A 21,236-nucleotide genomic window follows, 5' to 3' on the forward strand; every position below is an offset into this window, starting at 1 on the left:
CCACCAGCACAATCTAATTTACTTATCTAACTAACCTACCAATCAGCAAGTCCTTGGGATGTGTGAGGAGATGAAGACAGGAGATGTGTCAGGAAACTCCACATGGTGGTTAGAATTGAACTGAGGTTACTGGAGGACTGAGGCAGCAGCAACATTTATTGCCCTAATGTTTCAAGCAATGGCTATTCCATTCAGACTGAGATGTCAAAACAAGCAAAAACACAAGGAAATCTGCAGATGCTGGAAATTCAAGCAGCACATGCAAAATGCTGGTGGAACACAGCTGGCCAGGCAGCATCTATAGGAACTGTGCCTTTAAACTAAAATATGTACCCCCTCAATTAAAACAGTTAATTAATGTCACAGAAGCATGAAACCTACCAGCTGACCAAAGAAAGGAGACAAGCAGCCAGTGCACCATATCCATTTCCCCATCTTTTCTACCAGTCCTTGAGCTACAAACAGTTGTTTATGTAGGCCTAAGGCACAAGAGTAGATCCTCTGATTGTCTCAGCAGTAACACCCACATCCTGTGAAGGAATACATGCTGGAACAAGAAGAGCAGAACAAGGCCGGGTGGGGGTTGGGAGGCGGCAGTTGCAGAATATATAAACAAGTAAGGATTTTGAATACAACAAAGAAAATAAGGAGAGAGTAGGTGGGAATAGGTTAAGTGAAAATTGAGTGATAATGTTGTGTTCCTGTATTGAGGAACACAGAAAGCCACTGAGGAAAACACAGTGAGGCTATACTACAGGTGTCAAAAGCACGGGTAACAACTTTTACAGCAAGAGGTTTGCAGTGTGAAGTTGAACAAGACCTTTGATCTGAATAGCATCAAGTCAGGATTCTATAAGTAGTCTGGGAGAACTGAAATTAGGATGAAGTGAGGACATTTCCATCCGGAAAAAAATGTGGACAACTTTAACACAAGGCTCATGGATAGCCATATAATTATTATATGATTTGGATAAAACTGCTGACTTACTTCAAACACATTACATTTTACATGATGAAGTTTTCCTATAAGCAGAGATTTTCCACCTCTCACTGGAGAATTATTGCCACACTGTGATTCTCAATCAAACCAATAGCCATTTTCCTCAATAATTTTCTGTACTCTTGACTTTACTGAAGTTATAGAACCAGATAACCAATACATCTACCCACAGGAAATAAAACATATTTTCATATGTTTAATAGAAATACCAGCTTTGGGAGTGTTATACTCAAAGGTGAAACATTGATCATTTGAAGCATTAATTAGTACTTACTTGTATTTTAATTAAACTCATTTTCAGAATGTTGCATAATTTATTTTTTGTCCCTACTAATACAACTAAGTGGTTTGCATTGATTGGGCTTGCATTCATATACAGACTAGACCAGGTAAAGTCATTAGTTCATTAGTGAGCCAATTTGGAGTTAATGGCAATAGCTTTGTTGTCACTTCCACTAAAGCAGCTTATAATTTGCAAATAAAAAATTACCACAACAAAATTTGAAATTATTAGTCCAGTAACATAACCATTACACCACTAATTACACACACCCGCAAACTTTATTAGTTTTAGTGTCTTAAAATATCAAGAGGATGTGAAAGGTGTTTTATAAATGCAAGTTTGTCCTTCCTTCCTTCTATTATTCTTTCAGTATAGCATCCTCATTTCTAATGTAATCTGCCTGCTTGATAGTCACTTTATGCAAGTTTATGGTTTGCCTGAAACATTTTCAACCTGACAGATATTCCTCACATATGGGACCCAGTCAGGCAGCCTGAGCTGTATTTCTACTGCACATCAGTTTCATAAATATCCTTGGCTTTTATACATTGTTTAATGTTTGTTAAACTACATTACATTTGCAGAAAGTAGAAAAATACAAATGCTCTTGAATAGTGGAATAAAAACACAGAAAAGCAAACCACTCAGCATACTACCGGTATGTACTTTTAAATTTCCCTTAAAGAACTAGATATGCCTGGTTTAGAGGGCATGTACTATCACAAGGCCCTGGATAAACTTGGGTTGTTTTCTCTGGAGTGCTGGAGGCTGAGGGGAGATCTGATCGAGCTTTATAAAATTATGAGAAACATAGATGGAGTGGACGGACAGTATCTGTTTCCCAGGGCTGAAAAGTCTAATACCAGAGGGCATGCATTGAAGGTGAGAGTGGATAAGTTCAAAGGGGATGTGAGGGGCAAGTTTTTTTATTCAGTCGTGGATGCCTGGAATGTGCTGCGTGGTATGGTGGTAGAGGCAAATACATTAGAGGCTTTTAAGAGATGTTTGGATAGGAAGATGTAGGGATGTGGACATGGTGTAGGTTGGAGGGATTAGTGTTTGGGTGTTTCTGATTTGCTTTTTAGCTGGTACGGCACAGAATTGTGGGCCGAATGGCCTGTCCTGTGCTGCACTAGTCTATGATCTTGGTTAAATATGCCTACCCAAAGGAGATGATAAAATGTTTAAGCCAAACACTATCTGTAGGAAGGTTATAGACAGAAGTGATGGTTTAAAAACGTTATGAGAACATTATTTAATCTTATTATAATCTTTATTCCTTGCAAATTTTAAATGCGTAGACTTACAGTATATTTTGCATTTGTCTGTGAGATTCTCATTTGCTTTAGAGAGCCACCATCGCCATGAAGATAAACTAGTAACTCTGGAAACCAGAGGAGCACAGTCTTCCTATTTTTGAATATTCATAAAATATTTTGAGTACACACAGGTCAAATAAAGTAATAGGATGCCATAAGAGAAACTTACAAATGAATAATTAGTACGATTTTCAATCAGCTTGTATGTCCCAATTAAGATGACATTTTTCAGATGAAATATTGTTTAATCAATATTAATTATTAAATACTAATGTTTATAAATTAGTAAAAATGTAAACATTTCATCTAAGTAATATAATTTAATTAAAACTCCTCACATACTCAATGGCAGGAACAAACTTGCATTTATTATGAGCCTTTTATTCTTTCAAAATGCCCAAGAGCTTTACAGCCATTCTCTTTGATCCACACACAACCTAGCATAAATAGTAAAGCAAGAAATTTGTTGTTTTTGAGGTAAAAAAAGATAAACAAAGTGTTAGGAGAATTCACGGAAGTTAAGTGACACAGTGGTGTATCAATGAATATATATACATATATAGAGCCCCAGTTAAATATTTCATCTCTAAGTGGCATCTTCAGTAAAGCAGCACCCCCTCAGTCCTGTGCAGAAGCACCAAACTTAATCATTTACTTGGCTTTCTGAGTGGGACATTAATTCAACATTTTGATTCAGAGTGAAGAGGGGTAGCAGTAGATGCTACAGGATGGAGTAGATTCTCCAGTTAAATGATTATATTTAAAATAGAACAGATACAAAGTAAGTTTCCATCACTGTATAAATTCTGGTCAGAAAATTTCCATACAAAATTAATTTTCTTTCATATTCCATAATCCAATAGGTAGTTATTTTTGGAGAAAGGTAGTTCAAAGAAGTTACTAAAACAAAAGATGGTTCATTCCTCATCATTGTAAACATTACAAAGTTAAAACCAGCAAAAACCTGCTAATTAATGAATTCATAAATCAATAATTGCATCTAGTTTTGAGTTTAATAGCAGAACATTGTTTGTTATCCAACTGTAGTTTTAACATTGAGCTGGATATAATACATCAGCCTTGATATTACCACTGCCTTTCAATAGCCAGTTATTGTAGTTGGTGTACTTAAGTGACCCTATGAAAGATAACTTAAAGAGTTTCTATTTTAAAACCTAAAGGACAGAAGATCTTTACTTTTTTTATACGCATAATTATCCAAAATAACAAGGACAAAAGAAGTAAGTACTAAGTGGTAAAGAGTTCGCCTAGGGCTAATTTTCGTTCGGTTGTTTTTATGTAAGGCTGCTGAACTTGAACTGAAAACAATCTGAACAGATTTTGTTTCTTTCTTTCTCTGCTCAGTAGATGGCAGCACCAGCAACACAGTGGAAAGTTGCTAAACCAGTATTACTAGTGAGAATGTTTACAACTGCAGTGTTACATGATTTATCTTTACTGTTGAGACAATATATAGAGTCAAGAGAAATAAATAAGGGAAAAAACCCCACAAATAACCACTTGGTTACCCTTCCTTTGATTTTAGTGAAGAAAGAGTGATACCACAAGACTTTCTTTTAATAGCTCACATGAAACACAATACCAAGACAGTTTGTTCCAACTCAATTAGTTTTATATTAATTTTCTTTCACCTTTTGAAAATCATCAATGTACCCAGACTTAACTCACGAAAGGATGAAATTTCTCTTTTAAAAGTAAATTCATGAGAATGTCTATCATTGTGAATATTTTTTCTCGATTATGATTTGCTTGTGACTCTCATCAAAACAGGAGCTCTGAGGCTTGGCACCAGTTGTTTCAAAGTGAACTTACTAATGTGTAATATGTCTTGTCCTATTTTATTATTCATATAACAAACACTATGTCCAATAAAACTTAAACCACTGTCTCTGTTAAGAATGGTAATGTTTTGAGATTAGTGTGATGTTTATTCAGGATCTGTTCCATAAAATCCACTTATGCAGAATAAACAGTACCACAACGCTCACTGACCCACTCAGTTCAAAGCTCTCTCATCAGCACAACAGAATGGAACATGCAACATATGGGAAGAGTTGGCAGTACCCCAAAATGTTCCATACAGACAAGTGCCAATGATTTTTATACACTAGAGTTATCTGGTATTTTTAATGTACAAGACAGTCTGAACCAACTTAGGGTCTTGACAGAACTCTACCTGGTTTAAAGGACTTTCTGTGGGTCCTGTTCCTTTTCAGCCATTTTAAGACTGTAAAAACAAAGCAGATGGATAGACATAACATGGAAAAGCATGAAGCGTTCGGACAAATCATCTAGAAAAATAAACATATACAAATGGATTTAATGAATGGGATGCATACAATTGATTAGAACATGTAACTTCTCACAATTTCAGATGTATTTTATCAGACAGTATGATTAGCAATGACAAGCGCAAAGGCTTTGACTATGCAATGAATGTTGCTGCGTTAAGTCATGGCATAAGGAAAAAAATTAAGACAGACATTGTTTTCAGTTGTCTCATATCTATTTGTGGTTTGCCATTCAGATTCTCAGCTCAATTATCCAGCTTTGCTGCACAGTCTTTAATATCCTTACTTAACAAATGTACACAAATTTCAATTCAACCTGAGCAGTCAAAGCCTTTTGTGGAAAAGAATTACAACTTTCAACGTGTGGAAAAGTGTCTGCTGATTTCCCTCCTGAATGAGCAAGACCTTTTTTTAAAATCACGCCCCCACTTTTTTGGTTCCCTGATCATAGTAATAAGGGTTTTCCCTGGCTGCTGTATGAGGCAGTACAGAATTTTTTGCAGCTGTGGTGTCATGACTGACTGAAGTTAAGTCTCTCAGTACAAATTCATGTCATTACCATATTGTCCATGTCCAGTTCTGGCATATTGACTGACTTTGTCCTTGCCTCACACCTTCAGACTTTACAATTCCCAACACATTTTTCGCCTTCCACTTTCGAAGCTTAGGAGCTTGAAATCATCCAAATCTCTGATGCTACTGGGCTCTGCCCTGTACACTCACCACCTGTGTGCTCACTGATTGGCTCCCAATCAAGAAATAACCATTTTTTAGAACTCCCATCCTAGTTTCAAATCTCTTCTTGGTTTAGCTTTTTTATTTGTAACCGCTTCAGCCTTACAAACCTCCAAGGTCTCAGTGCTTCCCAATTTTAATTATCATGCTTCTAAATGCTTAAATTCTAAAATTGGAAATCTCTTCCATAAATCTCACCAATTCTTTCTCCACGAAGGTGCTCCTAAAAACCTGCCACTTTTACCAAACTTTAGGATATCTGCTTAAAATCTCCTTACTTATGGGTCAAAAGTTGTTTGCTAATACCTGTATGATGCATATTAATATGCCGAGTACACTAAATTTCTACAATTTCTGTTGTTGATGGTACTCCTGTTTTCATCTTAAGCACGGATATTCACCTTGATGGACATGGTGTGGATATTGAGATTCTGTAGAAAGCCAGGAATGATGAAAGTAGAAGGAATATTGAGCTATTAGACTTAGGGAATTGGGGTTTTGTTGACAGAAAGAGGTACAGTGAGGTCATTTGAGGTTTTTAAAGTGATAAAGCACATAGGTTCTTTCTGAGTGGAAAGATAATTTGGCATTGATGGCTGGTCATGAATGTAAATTTGAAAACCAAAGGTTTATTTGACTCTTTAGGCACTAGATTGCTCTTTTAAAGGTGAAGCCATGAGAGCCAAAGACATTTCCAGTTTAAGTGATATGTGGATTGGTAAGTATTGATACTCAGCATTTAAATCTCCTGGAGTCTTTTTAAAAATTATCTTCAGAGGTCAGAAACATTTTCCAAATATTTCTCACTAAGCTAATCTCAGGCATTTTCTGTCTATTGGCCTCACCTAAGTGGGTAAGGACCTCGAAATCCATAAGCTACACAATGTCTCAATGGGACAGAGTTGATGGGTCCACCTTTACACGTTTCATGTTTCTTGGACTATGGCATGGAAATCTATCCAAGAAAAATGGAATTTAGTCTTGACTAGGGTTTACACTGTAGATTCTCTAGAATGATACCAAAACAATAAAGAGGTTGAAGTAAACTTGTTTTGTATTCTTTTGAAGAATACATTAGAAGTCTACACGAGTAAACATTTCCTGGAACTATTTAGCAGTGAGCCAATCCTTTACAATATAACTTGCATAATAGATAGATAGATAGATAGATACTTTATTCATCCCCATGGGGAAATTCAACTCTTTTCCAATGTCCCATACACTTGTTGTAGCAAAACTAATTACATACAATACTTAACTCAGTAAAAAATATGATATGCATCTAAATCACTATCTCAAAAAGCATTAATAATAGCTTTTAAAAAGTTCTTAAGTCCTGGCGGTAGAATTGTAAAGCCTAATGGCATTGGGGAGTATTGACCTCTTCATCCTGTCTGAGGAGCATTGTATCGATAGTAACCTGTCGCTGAAACTGCTTCTCTGTCTCTGGATGGTGCTATGTAGAGGATGTTCAGAGTTATCCATAATTGACCGTAGCCTACTCAGCGCCCTTCGCTCAGCTACCGATGTTAAACTCTCCAGTACTTTGCCCACGACAGAGCCCGCCTTCCTTACCAGCTTATTAAGACGTGAGGCGTCCCTCTTCTTAATGCTTCCTCCCCAACACGCCACCACAAAGAAGAGGGCGCTCTCCACAACTGACCTATAGAACATCTTCAGCATCTCACTACAGACATTGAATGACGCCAACCTTCTTAGGAAGTACAGTCGACTCTGTGCCTTCCTGCACAAGGCATCTGTGTTGGCAGTCCAGTCTAGCTTCTCGTCTAACTGTACTCCCAGATACTTGTAGGTCTTAACCTGCTCCACACATTCTCCATTAATGATCACTGGCTCCATATGAGGCCTAGATCTCCTAAAGTCCACCACCATCTCCTTGGTCTTGGTGATATTGAGACGCAGGTAGTTTGAGTTGCACCATATCACAAAGTCCTGTATCAGTTTCCTATACTCCTCCTCCTGTCCATTCCTGACACACCCCACTATGGCCGTGTCATCAGCGAACTTCTGCACATGGCAGGACTCCGAGTTATATTGGAAGTCTGATGTGTATATTGGAAGTCTGATGTGTACAGGGTGAACAGGACCGGAGAGAGTACGGTTCCCTGCGGCGCCCCTGTGCTGCTGACCACCGTGTCAGACCTACAGTCTCCCAACCGCACATACTGAGGTCTATCTGTCAAGTAGTCCACTATCCAATCCACCATGTGAGAGTCTACTCCCATCTCACAAACAAGATTTACTGTGTGATACTTGCTGAAATGTTTTGAAAAAATCAATTACTAAATTTACTTTAAAAAGATACGAAGCACAAAAGCTCCTGAACTCACAACCATGGAAAATGCTGGAAATACAGAGCAACTCAGCCAAAAAGACAGACAGGTTATTAATTCACACAAATGAACACATTTTAAAGTTTGGCGCTGATGGCAAACTTACATGTACTACTCACTTGCCCTCGGCAATGTGATGATGGTGCTTTTTGAATGCTGTCTGTAGATTTAATACCAGTTTAAGGCACGTCAAATTAATTCAATGGAGAGCTAAAACCGCATTGTTGTATACAATTGACTCCTGTCAGTTCAAAATAATTTACTGTAGAGCCAAGGTCACCCTGTCTTCACTCAATCCAAGTTTTATCACAGTGAGAGATTGCTGGTTAGACAGAGTAAAACATTCAAGGGGGATCCCAAAGCTTCCCTGAAAAACTGCAATGTATCCACTGGCCTATGATAGCTCCAGGTGAAAACCAGCGATTGAGAGTTTCAGAATTATTTAGTACATGCACATGGAAACATTCACGAAATGAGTCATTTGCGTTAACTATTACCACACGCATGGATGTTCTGAGGGGAGCCCAAAGGTGTCACCACACATCCTAATACCAACATAGCATGCCCATGATGCTAAGCAGAACAACTCAGATCACAACAAACAGAACAAACTAAGTGTCAAAGCAACAACAGCAAAACAAGCCCCATTCCTGCTTCTATCCACACATATAGTGCCTACACAAAGTATTCACCCCCCCGCCCATGGGAATTTTTCATGTTTTATTGTTTTACAACATTGAATCACAGTGGATTTAATTACGGATTTTTGACACTGATCAACAGAAAAGGACTGTTTAGTGTCAGAGTGAAAACAGATCTCTACAAAGTGATCTAAGTTAATTACAAATATAAAACACAAAATAATTGATTGCATAATTATTCAACCCTCCCCCACTTTAATATGATACACCAAATCATCACTGGTGCAGCCAATTGGTTTTAGAAGTCACATATTAGTTAAATGGAGATCTGTTCTTGGAGACCTGTGTGCAGTCAACATGTTTCAACTGATTGTATGAAAGGTACACCTGTATCTGGAAGGTCCAACCGCTGGTGAGTCAGTCAGAGACTGCGCATACAACAACTGTTGCCCAGGCGCTTCATCAGTCGCAGCTTTATGGGAGAGTGGCAAAGTGAAAGTCACTGTTTAAAATATCTCACATGGAATCTCAGCTAGAGTTTGCCAGAAGGCAGAAGAAAGTCAGCCAGAAGAAAGTTCTATGGTCTGATGAAACCAAAATTGAGCTTTTTGGCCATCAGACTAAATGCTATGTTTGGTGTTAAGTCAAACACCACACATCATCAAAAACACACCATCCCTGTGGTGAAGCACGGTGGTGGCTGCATCATACTGTGGTGTTGCTTCACTGCAGCAGGCCCTGGAAGGCTTGTGAAGGTAGAGGGTAAAATGAATTCAGCAACATACTGGAAATTCCTGGAAGAAAACCTGATGCAGTTTGCATGAGAACTGCAACTTGGGAGAAGATTTGCTTTCCAGCAAGACAATGACCCCAAGCACAAAGCCAAAGCTACACAGCAATGGTTTAAAAACAACAAAGTTAATATCCTGGAGTGCTCAAGTCAGAGGCCAGACCTCAATCCAATTAAGAATTTGTGGCTGGACTTGAAAAGGGCTGTTCGCTCAGAATCCCCATGTAATCTGACAGAACTTGAGCAGTTTTGTAAAGAAAAATGGGGAAAAATTGCAGTCCAGATGTGCAAAGCTGATAGAGACCTATCCACACAGACTCAAGGCTGTAATTGCTGCCAGTTGCTAAATACTGACTTGACGAGTGAACATTTATGCAATCAATTATTTTGTGTTTTACTTTTGTAATTAATTTAGATCACTTTGTAGAGATCTGTTTTCACTTTGACACAAAAGAAACAAAAAAGCCAAATTAAACCCACCATGATTCAATGATGTAAAATAAAACATGAAAACTTCCAAGGTAGGTGAATACTTTTCATAAGCACTAAACCTCATAGATATTTTTCTCTTTTTTTTACTTTTGATAGGTACTGTATACAGTCCTCTAACCCCAGGACAGGCTACCTTTTGCTTTGAGAACCTAGTGTTTCTTAGGAAGCACATAGAAATCCAGTGTAAATGGCATAAGGAAAGCACCACCTGCCAAAACACATAGTTGAGTCTCTGAGTCCCACATCAGCCATATCATCTCCTCAGAACACTCAGAAATGAATGGAAGCAAGTCATCCTTACAGACTACCAAGAATTCAAAGCACAGTATTAACTCGACCTATGCTGGAAAAGACCACTTTGACATTATACTCCCGTTTCATAATTCAAGATACTCAAATGAAAAGAGTATGTGAGCAGCAGCAAACCATCCATGCTCATTACGTTAATCTTACATGATGTCCAAGTGGAATTGTGCCGCAAAGTCATTCCAAACCTCATGGATGACGACCTCCACCACAGGGGGACTTGTGTAACATGCATCTGTTACGTGCTGGGGCCAGACTGGTCCCATCTGACAACTGCTGGAAAAAACTTGTCACTTGGCTAAGTTTCCTATCCCTAGGCATAGCCAGATGTGAACATTTCAAAAATATAAACTATTTTATTTGAAAGGTGTATACAGTAGCTAATGCACCAAAATCAATTCAAAGTTATAAATAAATTCAAAGAATTCAAAAGAATGATAAACTAACAATACTTATGTTGGAAGAAGATGGTGCCAGCGAACAACATGACCAAAGGCGACATCCTTCAGACAGTTCACAAAACTACTACTTCTTTCATATATGATTCTACTACTATTGGAACCTGTGATTTACATTTTGATGGCGTGTTTTTTGGGCCTATTGAGTGATGTGACATTTTGCTGTCCCTGAAGGAGTTCTCTGAGATTTGGAGCAGAGTGTGTGGCCTAAAGGCCAAACAGCTTGGAGATGGGCCGCAAGCCCATGATCAACTTCAATTTTGCTGATCAAAGCAAGTTGAAATCAACGAGGATGGGAGCAGAAGGTGAGCAGGTGCTCAGTGTGTCTGACTGTTCTCTCTCCCTCTTGCATTTTGGACAAGGTTTAATCAATGTGATTTGTGGATTGGACTCTGTAGGTCATATGATATGTGTTTCTCGTCTCTGGTTACTCCTTTTTTATTGCTATTTTGTGTGATTTTGATCAGGACAGACTGGATCTGCAGAGTGCTGTCAACAAATGACACAGTGCTGAAATGAACTCAACTGAACATTCCTAGGCTGTTTCAATGACTTTAAAGTTTGATGTTTTCTTTGAATGGTTCCATGATGTTTCTTTATTTTGTGGCTGTCTGTGGGAAGACGAATCTCAGGGTTGCATACTGCATACCTACTTCGATAATAAATGTACTTTGAATCATTAATACTTACCTTGGTCTTTGGAGCAGATCCTCTATATTGAAATAAATGGAGATACAGTTCCCATGCTAGGTTCAACTTGAGAAAGGCTGCTTAGGCATTTCCTCAATTTCAATGCTGGCAAACTGCTACAACTTTGCACTACAAAGCTGGAGTTCATTAAGTGTCCAGTATTGGAAGTGCAGTTGACAAATGTCAACAAACATCTGTGAGCACGTTAGAGACTTCAGGGTTTGCCTAAACATACCTGGAAATCCCAAACTTCCTGGTATGCAGGTAGTGAACTGGCACTTCTCTGCTAAACTGAAACTACCGGTATATATTTCTATGTTCTTAAAAAATAATTGAACAGATAACACTGTAATATTTGTATTTTGCTTCAGTTCTTTAGGATCAGCCATAGAATGACATACAGTTTGCCCCTCAGTTTAAGGGTGGCTTGCTTCTACTCCAGGTCTATGGTGCTGAGGTAACTGCTGAGACCAAAATGAGAGTTCCAGACTCAACCAGAGGTGGGATAAGACGTGTCTGTTGTGATAGGCAAGTGGATAATTTGTGAGGTAGTGCATTCTTTCTGCTTTTTACAGTGGGGTTCTACGCAGGCTTGAAGCATGAACTTACAGTGCTTTGTGCCACTCAAATGCATTTTCTCAACTTGCAGTGGTCTTGGGTTAGTGACTCCTTGCAGACATTGTAGAAATTGCATCTTTTCAAGAGGGTTTTGAGAAAATCCTTGAATCTTATCCCTCTGTCCACCTGGTAATTTCTTTCTATGGCAAGACTGTTTGAAAAGCTTGGTACAAGTTTGTAAATGACAACTAGAACCAATTGAATAACTAGGGTATCAATGCTGGGTATGTTGAAATGGGAAAGGGTACTGACATTAGTTCAGTTATCTTTCTGATGATCCTGGAGGATTTTGTGGAGACAGGATTGATAACATTTTTCCAATGTTCTGAGCTCTTGATGTAGGTAATCAAAGAATCATATATAAGGGCAGGATTACTGCTGTCTGAAAAACTATGAGGTTATGCCAGGGATGAGGTCCTGATCTTCAAAAATCCTTTTCCTCATATAGTCTCATAAAGGCAGTATAAATGCTGTGAAGATAATGGTGGATTTCATCGTCAATGTCTACTTTCATTGAGGAATAGCTCCCAATGTATGGGATGTGCTCCAAGTTTTCCATCTAATAAATAAGCAATAGGTTCCCTACTGGGATTCAAAATTATGATCAAATTCAGAATGTTTTAAAATCCTAACAAATCTATGTGGAAAATAAATAGAAACAAATACATACCATGTTCATTATTGTTCTTACTTGTCTTTCCCAATATCATTTCTTGCTTATTAATCATTAACTTCTTCACAATAAAGAATGATGTTGCTTGATGTCCATCCATCAGCAAATCCAGCTCTTTCAGGAAGAGTAAGACTTGGTAAAGCAATTGTGGCTTTATCTTAATCCTAATGAGATTGAGTGGATTAATTTTGGTAATCTGGTTATTCAGCCTCTGATCACAGGTTGGAAGTGGAAAGAAATTCAAAGTATTCCCCAAAGCTTCCCTCAGAACATAATTGGTTACTTTAACAAGCGATTCACAAGGCAGTAATATTTCTTTTACTTCTGTCATTCTCTGGTAGACAGCCAGCAAGACTTTTTCCTGTTTGTCTTTCCTTTGTTTTGTGCTCCGTGCAAATCGTCTGTAAAGTGAATAAATGTCAGATGACTCAGTTGTGACATCACAGGACCCACACAACTTCCAAGGAGAGCCTTGAGTTCTCTGATCATCATCTAGAGAACAGAAATCAAATGTTCAAAGTTTTTAAAATATTAACTACATGATTTGTTACACTTTATAAATGCTTATAGAGCACAGAACACTAGAACACAGTACAGGCTCTTTGGCCCAAGAGGTCGTACCAACCTTTTTAACTACTCTAATATCAATCTAACCCTCTCTCCTAAATAGGATTCCATTTTTCTATCATCAATGTGCCTCCCTAAGAGTCACTTAAATGGCCCTTTATAGCCATCTATTACTATAAATCCTAAAATGCAATGAAGGCAGACAGCATTTATGTCACACCTTCCTTAGAATCAGTATGTCCTAAAACACATGGTAACTACATCGTATGTTGTATTATAAGCCCTGCCAGTATGGTCTCTGAGATGGAGCATTTCAGCTATGAGGAGAGATAGGAAAGGCTGGGATTATTAGCCTTGCAATGAAGGGACCCAACTGAGAAATAAAATAGGAAGGCATAGATAAATAAGTAGTGAGAAACATTTCCCTGAGCAAAGGTGACCATAACCATGGGTAAACACGAGGAAATCTGCAGATGCTGGAAATTCAAACACACACAAAATGCTGGTGGAACACAGCAGGCCAGGCAGCATCTGTAAAGAGAAGCACTGTCGATGTTTCAGGCTAAGACCCTTTGTCAGGACTAACTGAAAGGAAATGTTTCAGTTAGCCCTGACGAAGGGTCTCGGCCCGAAACGTAGACATAACCATGGGTATAAGGTATTAAGAGAATTAGAGGAAGATTTTTTGTCATGTTAGGGCAATGCCTGAGGAGCAGTGAAATCAGGTACTCTCACAAAAGTTAGTAAGTACCCAGAGAGGTGCAGCCAAAGACCGGGGTTTAGAAGAGCATGGGTGAGTTCTATGAAATGGGATTAGATAGGCACATGGTGGGCTGAAGGACCTGTTTCCATGCTCTGACTCTCTGACCAGTGCAATGCTTCCCACTTTAGTCCTCTGAAGTTTCCATTTTGCTCATTCGCTCTCTCCATCTCCAACCCCCAACACTAGTGCTGCAACATTGTTCCGGTTCCATAGCATTCAGGAAAGACAATTAGTGATTAGAACTTTACATTGTTGGCAAGATGGTATTTTTGCCCATCCTTTATTGCCCTGAGCAGATTAAGGTTCAACTCCGGGGAAACTGGTCTGGAGTCACAGATCAGCCACCATGCTTCCTTCCCTAAAAGTATGACTAAACTTCAAAGAGTAACATCACAAACAAGAGAAAATCTGCAGATGTTGGAAATCTGAGTAACATACACAAAATGCCGGAGGAACTTAGCAAGCCAGGCAGCATCTATGGAAAAAAGTACGGTACAGTTTAAAAAAAAGTGAAGTTCAGTCGACGTTTTGGGCTGAAACCCTTTAGCAGAACACTATTGAGAAAAGCACAGCTGACGTTCCGGGCCAAAACCCTTCGGTACTCAAAAAGTACATTGTTGGATACTAAGAACTTTGGGACTTCCCACGTTATGAAAGCTGCTACAAAGATGCAAGCCATTGGTTCACCTTTAAAGCACATTTCCCTCACAAAGAAATCAGGCAAACAAAAAGGGTGATGCAGATAAATATATGACCTCTCAGCTTTACAGACTGAGGTTCAGTTTTGACCTCCAGTGTTTTCTCAGTGGAGTTGCTTCTTTGTAAGATACTAAACAGATCTGTAGGCATTGCAAAGGGACCTTCTGCAGAACATCCTAACAGCTGACTTGCAGGTTCAGTCGGTTGTGAGGAAGGCAAATGCAATTAGCATTAATTTCAAAAGGGCTTGAATACAAGAGCAGGGACATGATGCTAAAGCTTTATAAGGCACTGGTGAGGTCTCACCTTAAGTATTGTGAACAGTTTTGGACTCCTCATCTAAGAAAAGATGTGCTGGCATTGGAAAAGGTCCAGAGGCAGTTCGCAAGGTTGATTCCAGGAATGAAAGGGTTATCCTATGAGGAACGTTTGATGGCTCTGGGTCTGTACTCACTGGAATTTAGAAGGATGATAGGGGATCTCACTGAATCCTTTTGAATGTTGAAAGGCCTAGACAGAGTAGATGTGGAAAGGATGTTTCCCATAGTGTGAGAGTTTAGGATAAGAGGGCAAAGACTCGGGATAGAGAGGCATCCATTTAAAACAGAGATGCAGAGAAATTTCTTTAGTCAGAGGGTGGTGAATTTGTGGAATTTGTTATCACAGGCAGCTGTGGAGGCCAGGTCATTGGATGTATTTAAGGCAGAGATTGCTAGGTCCTTGATTGGACATGACATCAACAGTTACAGGGAGAAGGCCAGGGAATGGGTTTTAGCAGGGGGAAAAGGATCAGACATGATTGAATGATGGCCTAATTCTGCTCCTCTGTCTGATGGTTTTATTATTGAGAGCTGTCTATAATTATACACAATATCTCTGGGATTTCTTCAAGGTTACATTTGCAAAGACATTTGGCTAGTTAGCAGATCTTGTGCTTAAAACCTCAACACATCATTAAGAATTATAGCTCTGAAGATATTTGCCCCATCAAGTATATACTGGTTATTGAAAGAGGTATGTGATTGCTCCACTCCCCACTATTCTTCCTTCAAGAAATATTTCCTTCTCAAATACTTACTTCATTCAATTTTGAAAGCTTCCATTGTACCTATTTTCACACTTACTCCCGATCAAAAAAAGTCACCATTTAAGAACTGCTGCTCATCTTCTCTATAGTCTTTTCTGAAAATGATCTTAAATCTGTATCTTCAAGATACTAACCTTCCTACTAGGGGAAGTGCATTGTCCTCACTTACTTTATTAAAACCATGAGTCCTACACTGATAAGCATAAGACCTATTGTAAGATTATAAAATCCCATCAGGATGTTCTTCAGGAGCAGCAATTCATCGTGCTTAGTCTGCACAATATGTGACTCAGACCCAGTCCACATGGTTGAAAAAACCCTTTGAAATGGCTTTGCAATTGCAACTCAATTGTAGAAGGTTTACCATCACCTCAATGGGCAATCTAGGGAAAACAATAAATGCTGCCTTCACCAATAATGCTTGTTTACCAAAATCAAAATATAAGAAAATGCAAGTATGTCACTAAATACTGGGAAGTTAAAATGTCATCCATATTTAAACACAAAGAGACAGTGCCTCTAAAATTCATCTAAATTATCAGGATAGTCCTAGATAAATAATCTTACAAGGCAGTTGTAGAAATTTGGAGCCCTTGTCTGAAAGTCAAATGGTGCAGGATTTTGTGAGGAGGAAGCTCACAAGTACTGCTATCATCAAATTCCCATATACTTCTTCCAGGGTATGCGGTTGTCCAAGGATGACTTTTTGGAGATTTTGAGATAAATGATAAAACTACTAATTTATACGATAGCTAGAGCCAGAGGTAAGCAGGCACTGGAAGCTTAGCAAGTAGAATGAATAAACAGAAAATGAAAAAGCTGATGGAAACCTGGTTTAAAAACCAGTCAGATTTAAAGAGTTAAAGTTCTGAAATAAGTTTGTAGCAAAGGTTTGTTAGTGGCATGGATGCAGGAGTAATTTCATTTTCGGGTATCATCTTAATTTTCATACAGATGAACTAAGGTTCTATCAGAAAGGAAGGAAATATAAATATGATCAAGATAGTGGTCTGCAACAAAAATAATCTTATTTTGTTAACAATCTCACAGTGCATGAACATTTATTGAACAATTTTTAAATATTCATGTCAAATGTAGCATTTGAAATGAAAATAGAAATAAGAATTCTAGACTTGGATACAGTGACCTCAACACATACAAAGGGATAGTTTGCACATTGTAAATGGGAAAAACACAAAAAATCAATATAACCTATTTGTAAATGAATTTAGTGGTTTCAAGTCTACTTTCCCAAGGGGGAAAACTTTTTAAACAGACAAATAACAAGGTCTTAAATAACTAAAAGCCTAGCATAAAACTAATGCAAGAACTAACACCCAGAGCCAAAAGGCACTAAAAATGCAATAGTTGGCCACAAAAGAGTCAAGTTTTCAAAAGTGAAAGGACAAATTTTATAATAACATTACGAAAAAGATAGTAATCAGAAGCAATGTGGGATTTCCAGAAAGTACATGAGTGAAAATAAAAAAAACTGGTGGACATCAGTGAATATTTTGCCTTAAAGGGAAAATAGCACTCTGGTCACCTGGGCAAGCTACCCTAATGGCAGGATACAAGTAGGTCCAACAAGCTATCTATAATGTAGCAAGAACTACTCACAAGATTTGTTAGTGGCATGGACGCAGGAGTAGAAAGCTGCATTTTTGGATGCCACAATGATAGATGTCATTGTAGACTGTGTTGCAAAACGCATAATATTACAGAGATATTAATAGTCTGAGGAAATGGGGAAAATACAGTGGATTTCAATCTAGACAAATGATTTTGGACCTAAAACTTGTAAAATACTTTTAAAAAAGTGAGTATCAGGATCTATCGAGAATACAAATAGGATAAGGGTAAGTCCCTTTTCTGTGGAGAAAACTTCTATGATATAAAGTTGATCTCGAATATCTAAAAAGCTATGGCATTACTAAAAATAGCTCTGGGTCCATGAAACTAGATTATTACAATAATATGAACATTAAATCAATTAATGGGTTTGCTTTTATTTCTACAGGGCTGAAATGCACAAAGTATATCAATGCGTGCATATGTAGCAAAAATGACTGCACAGCTAATATGTGGTCTATGAAAACGTTGGACAGATTTGGGGGGAATACAGTGGCCTATACTGTATGTCTTTGTCATTCCTATTGATGTTGTTCTTTTATTCCTATGCTAAGAACTCTGCGAGTTATAACAATGTTACATTTGCACATTGCCATTCAGCCTTCAAGGGTGCCAGTTTCAGTCTTTAAGAACTCAGATACATATAGCTCAGCATTATTTTAAAAAAGTGAGGATTCACAAGAATTACTGAAAAAGAAGAGGAAAAATAATATTTGGAGGAAACGATAAAATGAAAAATTGGTCAATATTAGCTTTAACTGACCTCAGTCAGGAGATGGACAATTTGAAATTGTCAATTTCACACAAACTTCAAACTCTTTTAATGTTTTAATTGTGCAATAATTTTTCAACAAGAGCCTTTATTTATAAAGTATATTTAAAGATGAAAACGCTCCAGGATCAATCAGTTAATAAATAAACAATGGTTCCTTACCCTGGCCCAGCAATAAAGCAGGAAGGTTAAAAGGCACTTCAAATTAGCTTTTAAAATATCATTGAAAGAAAGAGTGAATGAGAAAAATAAGAAGTATTCAAGAGCACATTCCACCTGTGGTCAATTAGTGTCTGGTAGCTACATGTAACTAGTGTCTGGTAACTACACGTAACTAGTGTCTGGTAACCATATCACTAGGTCATTAAAATAGTATTAACATTTTAAAAAGTCAAATAATGGGCTCCCCTTCATTTCTACAGGTGTATGTCATTGTCAAAATAAAAGCCAAAATAGAACTTTCAAGCCAAATTTATAAATAAATTGCATATGTGCTTAGGAAGTCAATCATTCGTTGTTGGGCATTCCCTCACAGTCCATCTTCCATGTGACTTTGTCTTTTCATTGTCCTTACCATGTGGTTCATCCTCAATAGTGTAGTGCAGCAGGTAAATACCTGATGACTTCTAGTGACAGTGACTGCAGGTAGAGTTGGAGAATGCCTTTGAAGTCTTGGTTTAGAAAGCCCAGCCTCTGATTACTTATGGAGACACAACACACTGCAGATGCAGTGATCCATGTTCTTTTGTTGCAATTGACCAATCATGACTCTTTATCAAACTGTTTTCTACCATTGTTCCATTGCCGGAGATCCAAAATGAAAAAGGAACAAGGGGAAGATTGTGCTGTCATGGTCAGAAATGAGAGTTTACAGCTTGCTTTCCTGTGAGAGTGAAACTGCAGCATTTCTAACAAACTGTTGAAGGGCTGTGACCCTAAATATTGATCCAAAATGTGAACTATCCATTCGCCTCCACAGATGCTGTCTTACCCATTGAATTCTATTGGCAGCTCATATTTTGCTTCTGATTATATTTCTTTGGTATTACTGATAGCCGTCTACTTTGAAATTTCCTAAGTAGATTTGAATAGCATTAATGGCTGTCTGTGTTGCAATGAAGGCCAATTCAACAGCTATCAGACACTAATGGAAAAATATGGGCTCCAAGCTATACACAAAACCTTTTGCACATTTGGTGTGGATACCTCTATGCTCCTGGACATTCATTTAGCAATCTAACACTTGCTAATGTGCTAAGATTTGCATTTATGGAGAATACAGGTTGTGAGAAACCCTAATAGTTTGCTCCTACATCTAGTGTGCAACTTCATGCTCTGCAAGATACAGTAGTGCTTAGTTTCACTTGTAAGCTACTGGAAGATGCAGGTCTGAAGCTTATGGCAGGATAATGTTTGAAGATGCAATCCAGCATTCAAGTCCTCCTAAATGGAGACTGTTGATAGCTGAGCAATCGGATCAGTGTATCCATGGCAAAAGTAATGCTCTTGGATATGACACTGAGGCACATTTACTGGCCTTGACCACTACTGAGGTCATTGAGCTTTGTCAGGCACTGCACTCAAGCTCTCTACCTACTGTTTTTGGAGTACATCCAGGTATGTATACTTTTTATTTCTTCTGCCAAGACCTCTTGTGGAACACCCATATCATTCTTCACTGTTTCTCAAATCAGATTCACTCTAAATCACAGACACCTGCCAAGTAAAAACACCTCTTCAGAACTCCAAGCTCATTTTAGATTACGACTGCATGAACAACATTGGTTCTTGTTGCTGCTTCAAAACAGTAAGCAGTAAAGTTGCAGTTACTGTACTCTGAAATTGTTTTCCAGGCAACATAAAACTGGTACATTGTCTTCATCACAATCAAGAGCTGCCAGTTAATGTACGTTGGAATTTCTGTGTTTACTTTTAGCTTTGAATTTAGGAGGTGGGCATGCACAATATGCTAATCAACAAACTTACAAATCTCTTATTGCTTGAGGAACAGTGTGCTGGACACCTAATGCTGATGCAGCAGTTTATTTAGTGAGACACTGCCTTCTTGTGCATTCCTGTTACTCAAGGTGGACAATTCTCCAAAAGAGACACTGACTGGAACTTAACACTGAGCACATTATGTGCTCCCAGCTGTTCTGTGGTCATGAAGTACGCCCTTTGGCCAGTGTCCAAAAAGACACTGCTTTACAAGTTGGGTTGTGTGCCTTCATTAATGTCTACCACAAACATCATAACAGCACCCATCATTTCCTACGGAGTGATGGCATCAAAGTGCTGCTGGCATTTTAGAAGTCAGTGAGATTCCAGTTTAGATTTATACTTAGGCATCATGCAGCTATCTGTATTAAATGTAAATTAAAGAAAAAGTATACTTAGAATTAGCATAATGAAAACATTTTCCTTTCAGAGGTGAATGGTACATAGTTTTCCTAGACCCCACTGATGTGGAATTTCCTTCTAAAATGTACTACAGGTTTTTTAAAGACATTAAATTTAAAAAGAAAGAGTGGGAAAAGTCCATTCATTCCTTTGTGCTTCATTCAATGTATCATAAGATTATGCATGATCTGTATTTTAACTCCACTTTGATTTTCTATCACTCAATACCCTCTGCTAGAAAAAGGAGTTTCACATTTAAAATAAATAGAGCTAATGTTTATTGGGCAAATACTTCCATCAATCATACTGTGACTAATAGAAGTATGGAGCATGAGAAGGGCTTGGCAAGTAGGATTTTAAAAAACCCAAAAGCATCCTACATGTATGAAGAACTGGAGGCTGTCCAGAGTGAGGGTAGGACCAATCATAGATAGACGAGGAAGCATATACCTATAATTGGAGGAGCTGGGAAGGTCCTTAATGAATACCCTTGTCTTAGTACTCATCAGTGAGAGGGGTCTTGACATTTGTGAGGACAGTGTAAAACAGGCTGATCTGCTACAACATTTGATGTTAAGAAAGAGGATGTGCTGAAACCTTTGAAAAATATTAGACTAGATAAATCCCCAGGGGTGGGTGGGAAAT

General features: G+C 38.2%; 1 protein-coding gene across 1 annotated transcript in view; it reads right to left on the reverse strand.

Annotated features, from left to right (window-relative positions):
* Positions 1-21,236, reverse strand: part of LOC140718786 (cell surface hyaluronidase CEMIP2-like) — a 108,287-nt gene that overhangs the window by 81,628 nt on the left and 5,423 nt on the right. The window contains exons 3-4 of the mRNA XM_073032936.1: positions 12,669-13,163; positions 4,800-4,850 (exon numbers count right to left, since the gene is read on the reverse strand). Coding sequence (XP_072889037.1) covers positions 4,800-4,850; positions 12,669-13,163 — 546 coding nt within the window. The remainder of the gene's footprint in view (positions 1-4,799; positions 4,851-12,668; positions 13,164-21,236) is intronic.

The sequence above is a fragment of the Hemitrygon akajei genome, chromosome 30 (genome assembly GCF_048418815.1).
Source record: "Hemitrygon akajei chromosome 30, sHemAka1.3, whole genome shotgun sequence".
NCBI lineage: Eukaryota > Metazoa > Chordata > Chondrichthyes > Myliobatiformes > Dasyatidae > Hemitrygon > Hemitrygon akajei.